This window comes from Hakea prostrata, chromosome 7 (assembly GCF_041222555.1).
Source record: "Hakea prostrata isolate BN-2017 chromosome 7, UWA_Hpros_2, whole genome shotgun sequence".
NCBI classification, from domain to species: Eukaryota; Viridiplantae; Streptophyta; class Magnoliopsida; order Proteales; family Proteaceae; genus Hakea; species Hakea prostrata.
In genome coordinates, this window is record NC_142606.1 from 23523724 (window position 1) to 23537271 (window position 13548).

At 36.8% G+C, this 13548-nt stretch overlaps 1 protein-coding gene across 3 annotated transcripts; it reads right to left on the reverse strand.

Moving 5' to 3' along the window:
• Positions 1–1055: 1055 nt before the first annotated feature.
• LOC149010677 (putative polygalacturonase) lies at positions 1056–7116 on the reverse strand. 3 transcript variants are annotated; one of them, XM_089163268.1, is made up of 7 exons: positions 6609–7116; positions 6258–6324; positions 4567–4884; positions 3420–3540; positions 3143–3317; positions 2965–3035; positions 1057–2431 (listed from the first exon to the last, which is right to left on the reverse strand). In XM_089163268.1, exons 2-7 carry the CDS (start codon positions 6267–6269, stop codon positions 1758–1760), a joined length of 1371 nt encoding a protein of 456 aa, XP_089019394.1. In that variant the 5' UTR covers positions 6270–6324; positions 6609–7116; the 3' UTR covers positions 1057–1757. The 3 variants fall into 3 exon arrangements, with proteins under 3 accessions (XP_089019396.1, XP_089019394.1, XP_089019395.1); XM_089163270.1 differs by lacking the exon at positions 6609–7116 and having other exon boundaries at positions 1056–2431; positions 6258–6284; XM_089163269.1 differs by having other exon boundaries at positions 6254–7116.
• Between the last annotated feature and the right edge of the window lie 6432 nt (positions 7117–13548).

The following is a 13548-nucleotide window of genomic DNA, read 5'->3' on the forward strand; positions in this document are numbered from 1 at the left end:
AGAGAGAGAGAGGATGCAATTCACGATTTTCACGACTCTCATTCCATAAGACTTACTCTGTTAAGACTCTGAAAAAAAAAAATCCTGGAACACTTGGAAGTGAAGGTCACGTTTATTGAAATTAATGCCTAATCGTTTAACAACTTTTCAAATTTCCACAGCAGAATGCACGTGAATAGGAAAAAGTGCACACTGCTTGTGGCGGAGTGCTTACAGTATAAACATCATTTGGCAAGACTACTGTCACTAATGCCTACCTCTTCATAGGAATTTAGTCCAATTCCTCAACCCCTACCAATGTAAAGAAGCGACTCCCATGCTTATGCTGTACGTTTTAATTTTGGATCAATAAAATTGTGGTATCGGTTATTCTGCACAGACTTACAACCCAATGAACCACTTATGATCAGATAATGACCTGTTTCACCAATAAATTCCTTGGCTTGATTCTGTAATGAATTCTTGTGAATTGACTTCTAAACAACCAACAATCAAGGAAGAAAATAATAGAGAAAACTACAACAAAGGGTTCACAAAACTTGGGTCCCCCACGCATGTGTTTGTTGCTTAGTCCATTATTGCAAGTGAAGGTTCATATAAAGACACAAAAACTGGTTTACCAAACTACACAAGAAGCTGCCAGCATCATTGGAGTCCCAGAACCAAGAAGTAAAGTCAATATTCAAGTATGTTATATCTATTGATGAGATGATCAGGCACATGCAACCTTATTATTGTTTGTCAATGGAAGCATTTATTTATTCAAAAACTAACTAAAAAAACACAGATGGTCATTAACCAAATGAAGTGAACGAAAGCCAGAGAAGTCAGCTACTAGCTGAATGGTCAGAGACTTCAATAATATCACAATAACTAATAAAGATGATGAGGCCATCTTATTGTCATCTAGCTCAGGTTTTTCTATGTTTGGTTATATGACGGCTCAGATAACACCTTGCTAGAATTTAAGTAGAAATCACCCTCAAAAGCTAGAGTTTTAAAAGAGGATGATCCAACTACCTATAAACCCCACATGCTCCCATTCATATCAATTGTGTGAAACCCAACAAGATCCATGCTGTACAGAAAAACCACTTCTCTAGGGGGTAACTGAGAAACACTACACAGTTTTCCAGTTTTTAATCTATTTAATCTATAACTACAGGTATGTCAGGTCACAGCAACAATATTTTTCTCCTTTAGGGACAAGATAACATGGAACAGAAAGCATCCATCAAAATGCTGAAACAGTAGGGAAAATGAAAAGAGTAATCAAAAGTAAATGTATATACAAGAAAGAAAAGAAGAGAATTGACTCATCAAACTCTGCAACACTTTATTCCAATCACAACATTATTCTACCTGGTCACTACTTGGCACTCTCTCACTTAGACAATGAAGTCCATGTAGGATCATGTAACATGTACAATATAACAATAAATGATTTAATTGAAGATATGACATGAAGTACTATCAATCTTAGTCACTTGGGTTGCCATTCCTACCAAAATTTTCTTACACAAGAATGAAGAAATGTGACTGTACATATAAGTAGCCGATGAGGCATGATGCCAGCTTCAATGTAGTTTAGGTGTATCACGAGAGTATAGGAGACAATTGGACAACTGAAGAAGGTTCAGAATCTGAATTTTATTAGGAAAGAATTCAACTGAATTCAAGAAGGAACTGAATGCATTTCTCTGGGTATCCCTCTTGTTGTACCGAAGCTGCAAGAAAGCATTTGCTAAGTGGATATCTCATAAAGCTGCAGCATAACCATCAGAAGATGCCAGGGAAAAGCAGGCCGATGAAGAATTTGAATAGTAGCTCTGAAGAGCCGGACATGGTTCTGGGAACACTGAATCAGAAAATCCCAATATATTTGAACAGGACCATAAAGTAGAAGAGCCAGAGGTCATAAACAAAGAAACATTGGAAAGACAGATTGAGGTGAAAGGAGACTCCGGAATTCCAGAAAGATCTCCAGCAACATTGATGTTTGTGCCAACAACATTTTTCAAGGTGATACGATCAATAATTGGAAAAGCATTTGGATCAAACTTGTCATCCGGGTGGGTTCCAAATTGCCCGGTGGCTTTAAGTGCCTTGCCGACATTTTCCATTTCTAAATATGACAGAAGAATGTTTTTTATGTAACCTCCTCTACCCTTGGTAGTTCTGAAACCAATACCAGTGAAAGAATTATGTATGTGCAGGCCCTCCACAATAATGTCAGAGATGCCACCAGACATCTCACTACCAAAAGCTAGGGCAGAACCTGTAGAACCTTGAAGGTGAGTCCCTCTGATATGAACATTACTGGTTGATCTTCCATAGGAAATGCCATACTCATCCCAACCACTCTTAAGTGCAATAGCATCATAGCCCATGCTAATACTGGAGTCCTCAATGCACACATTGTCGGATGAATCTGGAAAGGGGGGCATGGGGGAGAGATACTTTTTGGTAAGTGGAAAAAAAAAAGGAATTCAAGGACCTTGGGGGAGGAAAAATGTTACATCTATTTAAAAAAAAGCAAGAATAAGAAAATAACTTGAAAGGCAGATGTAATTTACAGAAATTTGCATATTACATAATACTCTTTTCTCATTTCAAGGTTATTTTAACTATTCAGCATTCAAAAAATTCCATGATGCAGCCTCAAGTTCATTCTATAATACTTTAGATGGGTGAAAGCCGTGCAATACAAAATTTCATGGAAATAGAAAGAAGTTTTAACAGCTGCCCTCTCTCTACATGGTGAAGATATGGTGACAACTCCATCAGGTCCCACTCACCACCTCTTAATGCTCATGAGGCATAAAAGAGGATTTGAAAGGAGTGCTAAATATATGACTAATCTTGTTGGCTTTCCATCAGAGAAAAATGGATCATTCAAGAGTACCATGGAGTGGGAGTGCAATAAATAGAAATACACTACCGGAAGTGTTTAACATCACAAACCTGGAACTATACCAACAGTGAATGGAGATTCAGGTGGAGCATGAATGGTTATATTTTGAATTAGCACATCGCTGCATAAAAGCACAAAATTGTAATTCAGAGCTTTCCTACCACAAATGACTATTGGAATCTTTAAAAATGGAAAACAATGTGAAGCATCAGAATATATGTAGTGCACCTGCAGTAAACTGGATGGATGTTCCAGGCAGGGGAATTCAAAAAGGTGAGGTTTGAAACTACAACATCCTTGCAGCCAATATATTCCACAAGATGAGGACGGCTATAGCTTAAAGAATGAGAACTGAAAGACTCCCACCACACAGAACCCTGCCCATCTATGGTTCCATTATTACCTGGTACATTTAATAAAACAAAGAATGTCATATGGGAGAAAATATTAGCATGCTTACTATGAAACACAGTAATAATGGGAAGAAATGAAGCAACATTCTTGCCTGTCACCACCACATCTGTTAAATTATATGCAGTTATCAAGCTGCGATATCTACCGCCTGGGAGTTCAACTCCACGACCATATGATGGCAAGGGATCAACAATATCCCAGTGAGCAGGATCCTGCAAGGAAAAGGGATAGAAAATAGAATAAATATAAATTAAATTAATAAATAAAAGACAAGAAGAGGGGTAAGTGCCTTAAGGAGTTAAATTTACAAGAAACACTGTACCTAAAAGAAAAATTACAAGAAAGAACTAAAAATATGATAAGGGACATAAGTTTGTGTATTCTAAGCAGCAGATGGTGAAACTTGGGGAAACTAAACAAGAAAATGTACACACAAACATGATAAATTTATAGGGGTATGGGGAGACGGGGTGCACTTTGGCAAAATGGTCAGTGGACCATTATTGTAGCCTGAGGTCAAGGCAACGAAACAGCCTCTCAGCAAAAGTTGCTGGGTAAAGCTGCGTAGCAAAAGATGCAGACTCCGGTTCTGCAGAAGCATATGGCAACAGGTTTGGCCATTTATTGGGATTTGAGACAAAGAAAGAAGGGGGGGGGCGGAGCTGGGCCTGCACAACCCGGATGAGAAAGGAAAAAAAAAAAGAGCAAACCCCCCTGCACAACGGATGTGGGGCAAGTGAGCTTGCCATCCCCGAAAGTGACATGAGCTCCATTCCTGGGTATTCAGGGGGATAAAGAATCCTTCCTGCTTAAAAATCCTGCCGGGTGGTCGAACAGAGCAGGGGGGGAATCCTTAAAAACCACCCAAAAGCTTTACAGAACTGAAGCATCCAAGACAATCCAGAGATCTTCAATTCTGCAATATATACATGCTTGTATATGAAGTACCATTATTTGCTGTCTAATTATCAAGAAGAGTAGTTCGATTCAGTGACATACTAAGGCCTACATGGGAGCTAATGGAACCCCAAAAAGCCACAGAGACTCATTACATCCATCCAAGGAGGTAGAATGCTAATTGAGTCTTCCATTGAGGGGGCATTAATATTCAATTAAGCTAAAATTTCCTGCTTCCCATACTAGGAACCCCTTCTTGAATATCATTTCCTAGCTATCAGGGAAAAGGAAGGGGTTCTCTAAAGGAAAGGGAAAACCAGAGAAGATGAGAAAATGAAAACCTTCGATCCAAGAATATAGGCGCCTCTTTCCAAGAAAAGTGTGAGATGACTAGTGAGGTTGAAACTTCCGGTAAGCCACCTGCCAGATGGTACATAGAGCTGGGCACCTCCCTTGTCAGCAAAAGACTTGAGATAGAAGATGGCATTCTGAAAGGCAATCGTATTAACTGTTTTCCCATCCCCAACAGCACCAAACTCTAAGATTGATACACTGTGAGGTCTAGGATCCAAAATTCTCTTGTTATCACACTGTCCACCACTCCATCCTTCCTCAATCACAGCAGCAGTTCCTAATACCATAAAAAATAGCAGTGCCACCTGAAAAGACGACAATGAGTGGGTATAAGGGGAAAAACAAAACCAATAACAATTCTTGGAGCAGTTTATATTGAACAAAATACATTGATGCAGAAAAAGAGTTCAGTAGGAAAACAAAAACATCAGAAGGTTCAGAAACAAACTTCTAAAAAAATTCTCAGTAAAATAAAACATATCCAGTGATTAGCCAAAAACTTAGAATCTTCCACGAAATTTGAAAAAAAAAAATAATTGCAAATTATAGAATAGTGTAAATTTCCTACAAAGAAAATCTAGGAAAACAGTAAGCATGCTTAATCTCTAGAAGAACGGTAGAGCGAGAGAGAGAGAGAGATAGGAGTTACATGCAAGCCTTCGGGTTTTAAACGAAATCAAAGAGGTAGGAGAAATGTCCAAGAGTGTTTCAAGAAGATTGCAAAAACCAACTAAAAGAAGAAGGAAGATCAGTAAGAAATAAACATGAAACTAAGAACAGAAACCAACTAAAGAAGAAGGAATCTCAGTAAGAAATATACATCAAATTAAGAAAACAGGGTTTGCTTAACCAAAAACATATTCAGGGACAGCACAATAAATGATCACAACTTCTCCAAACACTTCAGGGAAGTTTAAGCTACATTGATAAAGTACTGGAAGTCAAAAAATTGGGAAGAAGAAAAGAAAATACATAAGTATTTTGTCAAAGGAACAGGACACGAAGTTCCTAAAGCTCACTGGAATCAAAGTAGAAACAGTAGAAACTCAGAAATATCAAGTAAACGAATACATGGACGAAGATGAATCTACTAAGAAGAAAACATAAAATTTTATGAGTAATGCCTTCAAATATAAACTGAAAAACTAAAACCTAAGGCTGTTAAGATTCTTAACTAAGAGGAACAATGACAATCATGATATAATGTCAAACGTCACAACTCATCCACGGGAAGACAGATACGTGATCAGAAGAAGACATCCATAAGGAGGATCACCTTAGGTAGAAAAAGACGCCTTACAGAATAACTACAAAAACCCATAACCCAAATCAATATCAGAAGAAAAGGAGAAAAAAAATGTCTTTTGCGCTTGCAAAACCAGATTACTTAACTAACCCAGACCCCAGAAGGAGAAATGAAAATAAATTCTTGATAGCGAAAATGTTCAACAAAAGAAGATTCTAAATTACAGAGAATATCATTAATATAAAGCATAGTGTAGAGTCCTCAGAATCCATTTGCGGTATCAAATTCAACAATAAATCAAGGAGAACGAAAGGGACGAAAAAGAAATCAGCTTGAAGATTACCCAATTTGCATATGAAATCAACCAAGAAAACCCAGCGAAGAAAACTATGGATGAAAGCCAAAAAGAAAAAAAAATGACAACGTACTTACTAGCCCCTTCATTAGCTTATGCCCTTGTTCGACACCTTGGGCAGAAGGCGAAAGAAAGCAGTGGCCACTGCAATTGAAAGAGAAATCAGAGAAGGAAGAAGAAGAAGAAGAAGAAACGGAAAGAGAAAAACTTGGGTATATGTATATATGTACAGGTCAATTTGTCATCTAAATGAGAAGGCACAGAAGTAGTGAAAGGGAACGAAATAATAGTGGATAGTTGGAAAATGGAAGGGGCCAGCTCTTCAATGTCTGTAATTTAGACACACTCACACCCCCACCATCTTGTTAGGCCAAATCAAAATTAGAAAGACAGCAAAGAGAATAATTGTTTAAAATAATCATAATTACCGCTAATCTCTCAATTGCTCTTCCTATAAAAACATAGTATTAAATTGTCAAACCATAACGTCTATTGCCCACAGTAATATCGCTTAAAACGTTCTTCCATCACAATCAAATTCACAAACCCATCTTCTCTGTTGATAGGAAAAAACAAACTGTAACAAGAGAGAGAGAAATCAGGAGGTGGGTTTTTCTTTTTGAAACGGCTACCCACTTTAATTTCAATTACAATTATTGAATGGCATTAATAGAGGTGGAAAAACGACGACAAAGGAACATGAGAAAGAAGGCGAAAATGGATTTGTATTGACTCTGTCTGTAATTGAGAGTTTCTAACGAGGGAATAATTCGATTCAACAAGTAGAAGAAGACGACGAAGGATTAAAAACACCCATAAAACAGAATGAAAACCCAAATTAGTGTTTTTAAAATGGGAAGGAAGGAAACGAACGAATGAAAATAAAGAAAGAACAGAGAAGGAAGAGAGAGAGAAGATGACTGGAGAAGGAGGAGAGAAGAGCGTAGGAAGAGAACAGTAGAGAGAGAGAGAGTGTGTATCGGGAGATGAGGTCGGAGACTCGGAGGTGTTGCATGGGGTTTCGAGACGCATGTGGCTGCCAGAGAGGGTGGGGGCCCACACCAATCATGCCCTGCAGCTAGCCTGGCATTACTTAGGAGGACCCCCTATGTTGGGTCCCACCTCTTAAGTCTTAACAAGCACCCTGTGCGGCTGTGCCGTCATATCTATCGTATATTTGCTGTCCACGTGTATCTCTACTGGCACCTGGACCCCACCATTTCCACCGCTACAACCGGACAATCAGAATCAATAGGGCCCACCAACCATGGGCTGCGTTTGGCACCCCCAAGCCCTAAGGCCCCTAACACGAACTTGACCGACCGTGGGTGCATGCGTGTATCTGGTCAAATTTGTCTGTGTCACGGCTTGATTGGACGTACAATCATTTCTCTCTCTCTCCTCTCTCTCCTCTCTCTCCTCTCTCTCTCCTCTCTCTCCTCTCTCTCTCCTCTTTCTCTCTCCTGTAATGTAAATGTAATGTGAATGTTACCTAACCTTTAAGATTAATAATTGTTTTGGATTATAATACATAATAGCAACCATTAAGATCAATAATTGTTTTGGATGATAATACATAAGAGCAACCATTAATCACCATCGAAGTAGGCGAAAAATGATTAATATTTACCTACTTACTACTAACTTAGGAGTACGGTTAGAGGGAGTAGGAATCCTCTAGTGTAGAGAATTGGAGTCTAGATCGCCTCTCCATGATCACACATAGGTCCCACATAATATATGCAGTAAAAACATAATTTTCTGATTGAGAGGTGATTCGGATTTGGAGAACTGAGGTCATCTTATAATATTGGGTAATTTTCATCTGGACCCCCTGAGGTTTTGTCCATGTCATTTTTAATCCAAATAAATAGACACTTTGCATCTACCTTTCCTGAGGTATACAATAAGATCAATTAAGGACAAATTGTACTTTTTATGACGAAAATACCCTCATGTCTATTCCACCGTAAGATTTGCATAATGTCTTCACAATTAAATCCAACGGTGAAATAAACCTTTGAATATAAAATCAAGCCTGGGTGATGTATATGCTTACAGTTTTTATTTATTTTTAGGTTAAATATATGCTTACAAGTTATAACTCTTTAAAGTCTTAACCTAGCTCTAGATATTCAAGCGACTTTTCATCTTGTCCAAAAGTTCGATTAACAGACTCAACATAGAAACTAGGAAGATAATTAGAAGAAACCAAAAAACAGGCAAGCAAGCACAAAAGGCACGAGCATCAATTCCTCTTCCCCCCCCCCCCCCACCCACCAAGAACAAGATGATGCAGAAGCATATTAACTGTTTTTTTTTTTTTTTTTTAATAATTCAAATTCATTCAACCAAAGAAGCACAAATATCCGAGTTACAAAGCTTGGATAACCAAGAAGTGGACCTTGGCCAGTGAACTCTGCTCGGCACAGAGACAGCCATCCTAGCCAGGGAGTCAGTACAGCTGTTAGTCTCCCTTGGAGAAAAAACAAACACACAATCTATAGAATTTAGAGGCCAAGAAATTGATGTCCTTAACCACAGCATATTCATTGTTCGATCATTGGCTTGTTTGGCCAAAATATATTAATTTGCATATGCTTGTTCCTTCTGTTCGGCTTGTTACCTTACACCATTGCACAAAGCAGTAATCAACCGTCGACTTACAATTCCAGCGTCTCAACCATCAATTTCACCTATTCTGGAATCACAATCATCTTTATTTTTGTTTGTTTCTTTTTGTTCTTCATCGCCGTCTGCTTCTATGGGTGCTCCGAGACCAGAAGCGATCTAAGCATTAGCTTTCGTAGCGAAGAAAATAGAATCTCATGAAGAGGAAATCAAAAACCTAACTAGATGATTATTCTGTGACTGAAATCTGTCTTTCAGGAGTCAAGTGGTTTTCGAGAAGAATGATGAGCACTAAGAGATCAGATTTAAAGGTAGCAACAGTTTCGTGGTAGAAGATGACACCGGTAATTCGTTAACAAGAAGAGACTAGGGTTTTTTCTCAGGCGAGATGGAACCCTATTCAGTAATCCAAGACTATTATTGTAAATAAAATCAAACATGATGATGCAAATACCCCACTCTTTTTATTTTCACCGTTGGATTTAATTGTGAAGACATGATGCAAATCTTACGGTAGAATAGACATGAGGGTATTTTCGTCATAAAAATCACAATTTGTCCTTAGTTGATCTTATTGGATACCTCAGGGGAGGCAGATGCAAAGTATCCATTTATTTGAACTAAAAATGACATAGACCAAACCTCAGGGGGTCCAGATGAAAATTACCCTATAATATTTTATTGTATATTTAGAAGAGGGATTTACCTCCAAGTGGGGATTCTAGTTAGAAGAATTCATATTGGTTCTCAGTTTTAGGTAGGGGTGTAAATGGGTAACCAAAATTCGCTTTTGAATTCATACCCGCATCTATTTAGGGGTATCCAAATCCGTCCAATTACTAATAGGATGCAGACATGGGATACCCATTTCTTATCGATTATTATCTATTCGATAAAATCATTCGATTAAGTTACTTAGTTAGATTTATTTCTTATTTTTATAAATTTTTTACCTGTAATATGTGTCTATTTTTTCTAAATTTTTTATTAAAATAACTATCAAATTGCTAAATTCTTAAATTTCAAACATTGCCCTCATAAATAAAATGGTAAAAACGTAGACAGGTAATCAAAAACATGTATTCATACCCATTTAGAAGAATCTACTTAAGAAAATAACTATCCGATTATCATCCAAATCCGACTAAATCCGTCCAAAAAGTGATAAGATATTATCAAAATCTGTCCGAATATAATAGGATGTGGATATTGTATTACCACTATCGAATCTGGTCCATTTACAGCCCTAATTTTAGGTACTTACATACATCAATTAATTCACATACCAATATGGAACATGGGCTGGATTAGTTATTAAAATTTAATAAAGCCTAGTTAATTTCCATGTAAAGTAATGAAGAGTACTAAACATCTTATAGAAATGTTCTTAGACAACATATGGATTACCCACATCCCTATTTAAAATTCTCCTACTTCAAAATATATAAAATATATTTTTAAATAAATAAACGATGAAGGTTTTTCGAGAACACCCCATTCTCATCCCAACTCATAAACCTATTCCACCATACTCTCTCTATCTCTAGGTCCTCCTCGAAAACATGATTCTTCATGCGAATCCAACTAGAAAATATTTTGAAATGAATTTATCGAATTGATCGTGATTGGCTTTGGATTTCAAGGAATTACGCTGGTCTCTCCATCTGCGACCGTCTTGACAAGTTAGTCTTTTGTGCCACCATCCATCACATTTGGTGGGACCGTAACCTTAGAAGATGTACCACCAAATCACGATCCCTTGATCTGATTTGGAAAGCCATCTTCTTTGATGTTTCCTCTAAATTGCTATCCCTCCCCCATCCCCTGGTTGATGACAGCTCCAGAAATAGGTTGATTGTTAGCTTTCGGGGGCTCAGTTGCTCCTTCATCTCCCCTCTCTTGAGTCCCCTCCCCCCTTTTTTTCCTTCTTTCTTGTATGCTCTTTAATTTCTGTTGTGCCGTTGTTGTTTTTTAATATATTATTCATTCACAAAAAAAAACTTTTTTTAAACAAAATTATTATATTAATATGTAAATAAAAAATATGATAAATGCGTATCACATATTAATAGACCATAGCTAGGAAGATTTTTTTTGTCAGAAGCATACCTAGGACATTTTTTCTTCTTTTTTTTTTTGGGTTCAAACGATTAAGGTCAAATTATGTAGAAAGTGGCCTAAAGAAATGTATTAAAGTATCATCTAGTCGTTATTAGTATGAATTTGCTGACTCTGTGCGTCCTTTTTTTTTTTTTTTTTGGTAAGAAATTTCCATTAACTGAAAGAAAATGTAACCCGCGAAACAGCCTAGGCAACTGGAGAGCATAACTCCTGTGCGTCCTTTTCTGACACCATATGATGGATGGTAATTACTTTTTGGGAGAGAGATAAAAAGCTTACGTTCAGGTTCTGAAGCTACAAAATAAGAAAACGAAAAATAACAATAATCATGATAAGGTAATAATTGCATTATTCTTTCTTTGTCTCCTCAATTTGAATTTTTTTACTTTTTTTTCTTTTTCTTTTTTATTTTTTATTTTCTTTAACTACCTCCATAGCTTAAATGTTTCATGCATAACATGAGATCTTCCATGTCAAGCCAATAAAATTGTATATGTTGTGGATAAAATTTGTATGGAACCGAGTTCACTTTCGGTTAAGTCTTTGACCCAGATCGAGTTTGAACATTTGATCAGATTTGGATATCACGATCGAGTTCGGACATCCGATTGACTCATTATAGCGTGATGAGGAAGGAACCCTACGAGTCCAAAGATAAGCACGACTCCGAATAATTCGGTATACATGATTGAGTTGTAAACAATTACTGCTACTCTAAGGAGTGGGAGATCGTGTTAAACATGAAAATTACTTCCATCCTCGAGAAAAGGAACTAAACCTTACAATCGGATGGCCACCAATGAAGATCACGAACGCATCAAATGATCGAGAGTCTGAGGTAAAACCTATATAAACAAGTAGCCTACGCATAAACGATGTATCTGAATAGTTTTCCTTACTTTCATATTCAATTTTTGCTCTGCAACTAGTTAGAGCCTTGTGATTAGTTTCTTAATTGACTTAGTAATCGGAGGTGGCCTCTTGACCCCACGATCAGACCACGTCTTATATTGTTTTGTAGGTTCATCTTCAGAGATCTAAAGGTTGAACAGATTTTGGATGCATCAGTATCTGATTTATATATAAAAAGTAAAAACACATAGATTTTCTTTTTGAGAAAAAAAAAACACACGCACAAAAATACCTTCGCAAAACTTATTGCTTTTGATTGTTCAACAGCCACTCACATTTGAGTTCCTCTCTCTCTCTCGGATCTGTCATCTGTGTATCTCTTGAATCTGTCATCTGTGTCCTATTGGCATTGACATATTACCAAAGACCAGAAACCTATGAAAGCTAAGAGCTTGATTGATTCTTCTATTGTTTCAGTTTAGAAGAGTTTTGGGTTCTTAATAAAGGAACATGAGAAGCATGCCACTGACAGTGGAAAGAGCAAAAGAGGAAAAAACAGAGAGTTAAAAGGCATAAATCTGAAAGGAGACAAAATTTGGTAAATTATTTTCGAGTTTTATGTAGAGTTCATCAAGAAAACCAAGAAGGGTAACCATCAGAAAACCTCCTCAATACTTTCCTTTTTGGGCTTCAAGGAAATCAGAAACTGACTGATGTGCTTAAGAATCACTTTCAAACTGTAACTTCTAATTCTCTTTACCCTTGTACCGATTAACAAAATAGGTGGACTTAGGAAAATGCAGATCAAATTGAGGGTAAAAGTAGAACAATTCCAATCTTAAAGAAGACAAAGTTGAAATTTTGGAACTCATGCGTAGATCAGACAAATGAAACTATGAAAAATTGGTTTCAAATTTCAACTACACCATGTCAATCTTTCTAAAGGAGAAAACCACGATTACCCACCATTGGAAATCTGCACATAAGATGAAAGAGAAGCTATGAGAAAGTACGAATATTTGTTTTGGCCAAACCCTAGAAAATCCCTTTCCGATCAAGGAGCGTTTTTTTTTTTTGGTAAAAAGAGAAACACTTCATTCATAAATTAAGAAAAGTACAAACACACAAAGAAAATAAAATACAATAGATGCATAACAACACAAGGTTCAGATCGAACCAATGAGCAAAAATTGACAAAACTGTCGTACATGTAATAGACAGGATCATCCAGACTAAGGGATGGATCAAGTCCAATAAACCTTTAGAACGAAAGTTGTACCAAAGACACCAACAGTTAAACCAAAGATACACGCTACAAGGAGCGTTTTTCAACATCCTTTTCTAGTTCCAAAGCAAATCTTGGCATTAGAAAGAAAATAAAATCTACAAATGGGGTATTTTGATCATTAAATGTTAATTAATATATGGTTTTAACAAATATGTAAAAGGGCATTTTAATCATAATATATTGTACTAAATATAGATAGGACTTACATATAATATATTATATAAAAGAGACCCAACATTAATTTATGATCCGCTAAAAGAACATACACGTTAAAATCTCTCTCCTAAATCTTATACTATAGTCGTTATGCTTTTACTTCAATTTGAAGCAAGCTCCCCACTATATTGAAATATTCAAGATCATTTCACATGTACATGTCACCTTAAATGATTTTCTAGTTTTACAAGAAATCAATACAGAAATAAAATACTAATAAAAAAGGCTCTAATACAAAACCATCTTCTCCATGGCCATGA

Bases quoted from the DNA above. Each gene is read 5' to 3' on its own strand.
- LOC149010677 (XM_089163270.1), bottom strand. The intron at 3,541-4,566 runs GTTTTCATTTTC...TTTTCCTTGCAG, and splicing joins CCTATATTCTTGGATCGAAG to GATCCTGCTCACTGGGATAT. The intron at 3,036-3,142 runs GTGCACTACATA...GCTTTTATGCAG, and splicing joins ATCCATCCAGTTTACTGCAG to CGATGTGCTAATTCAAAATA.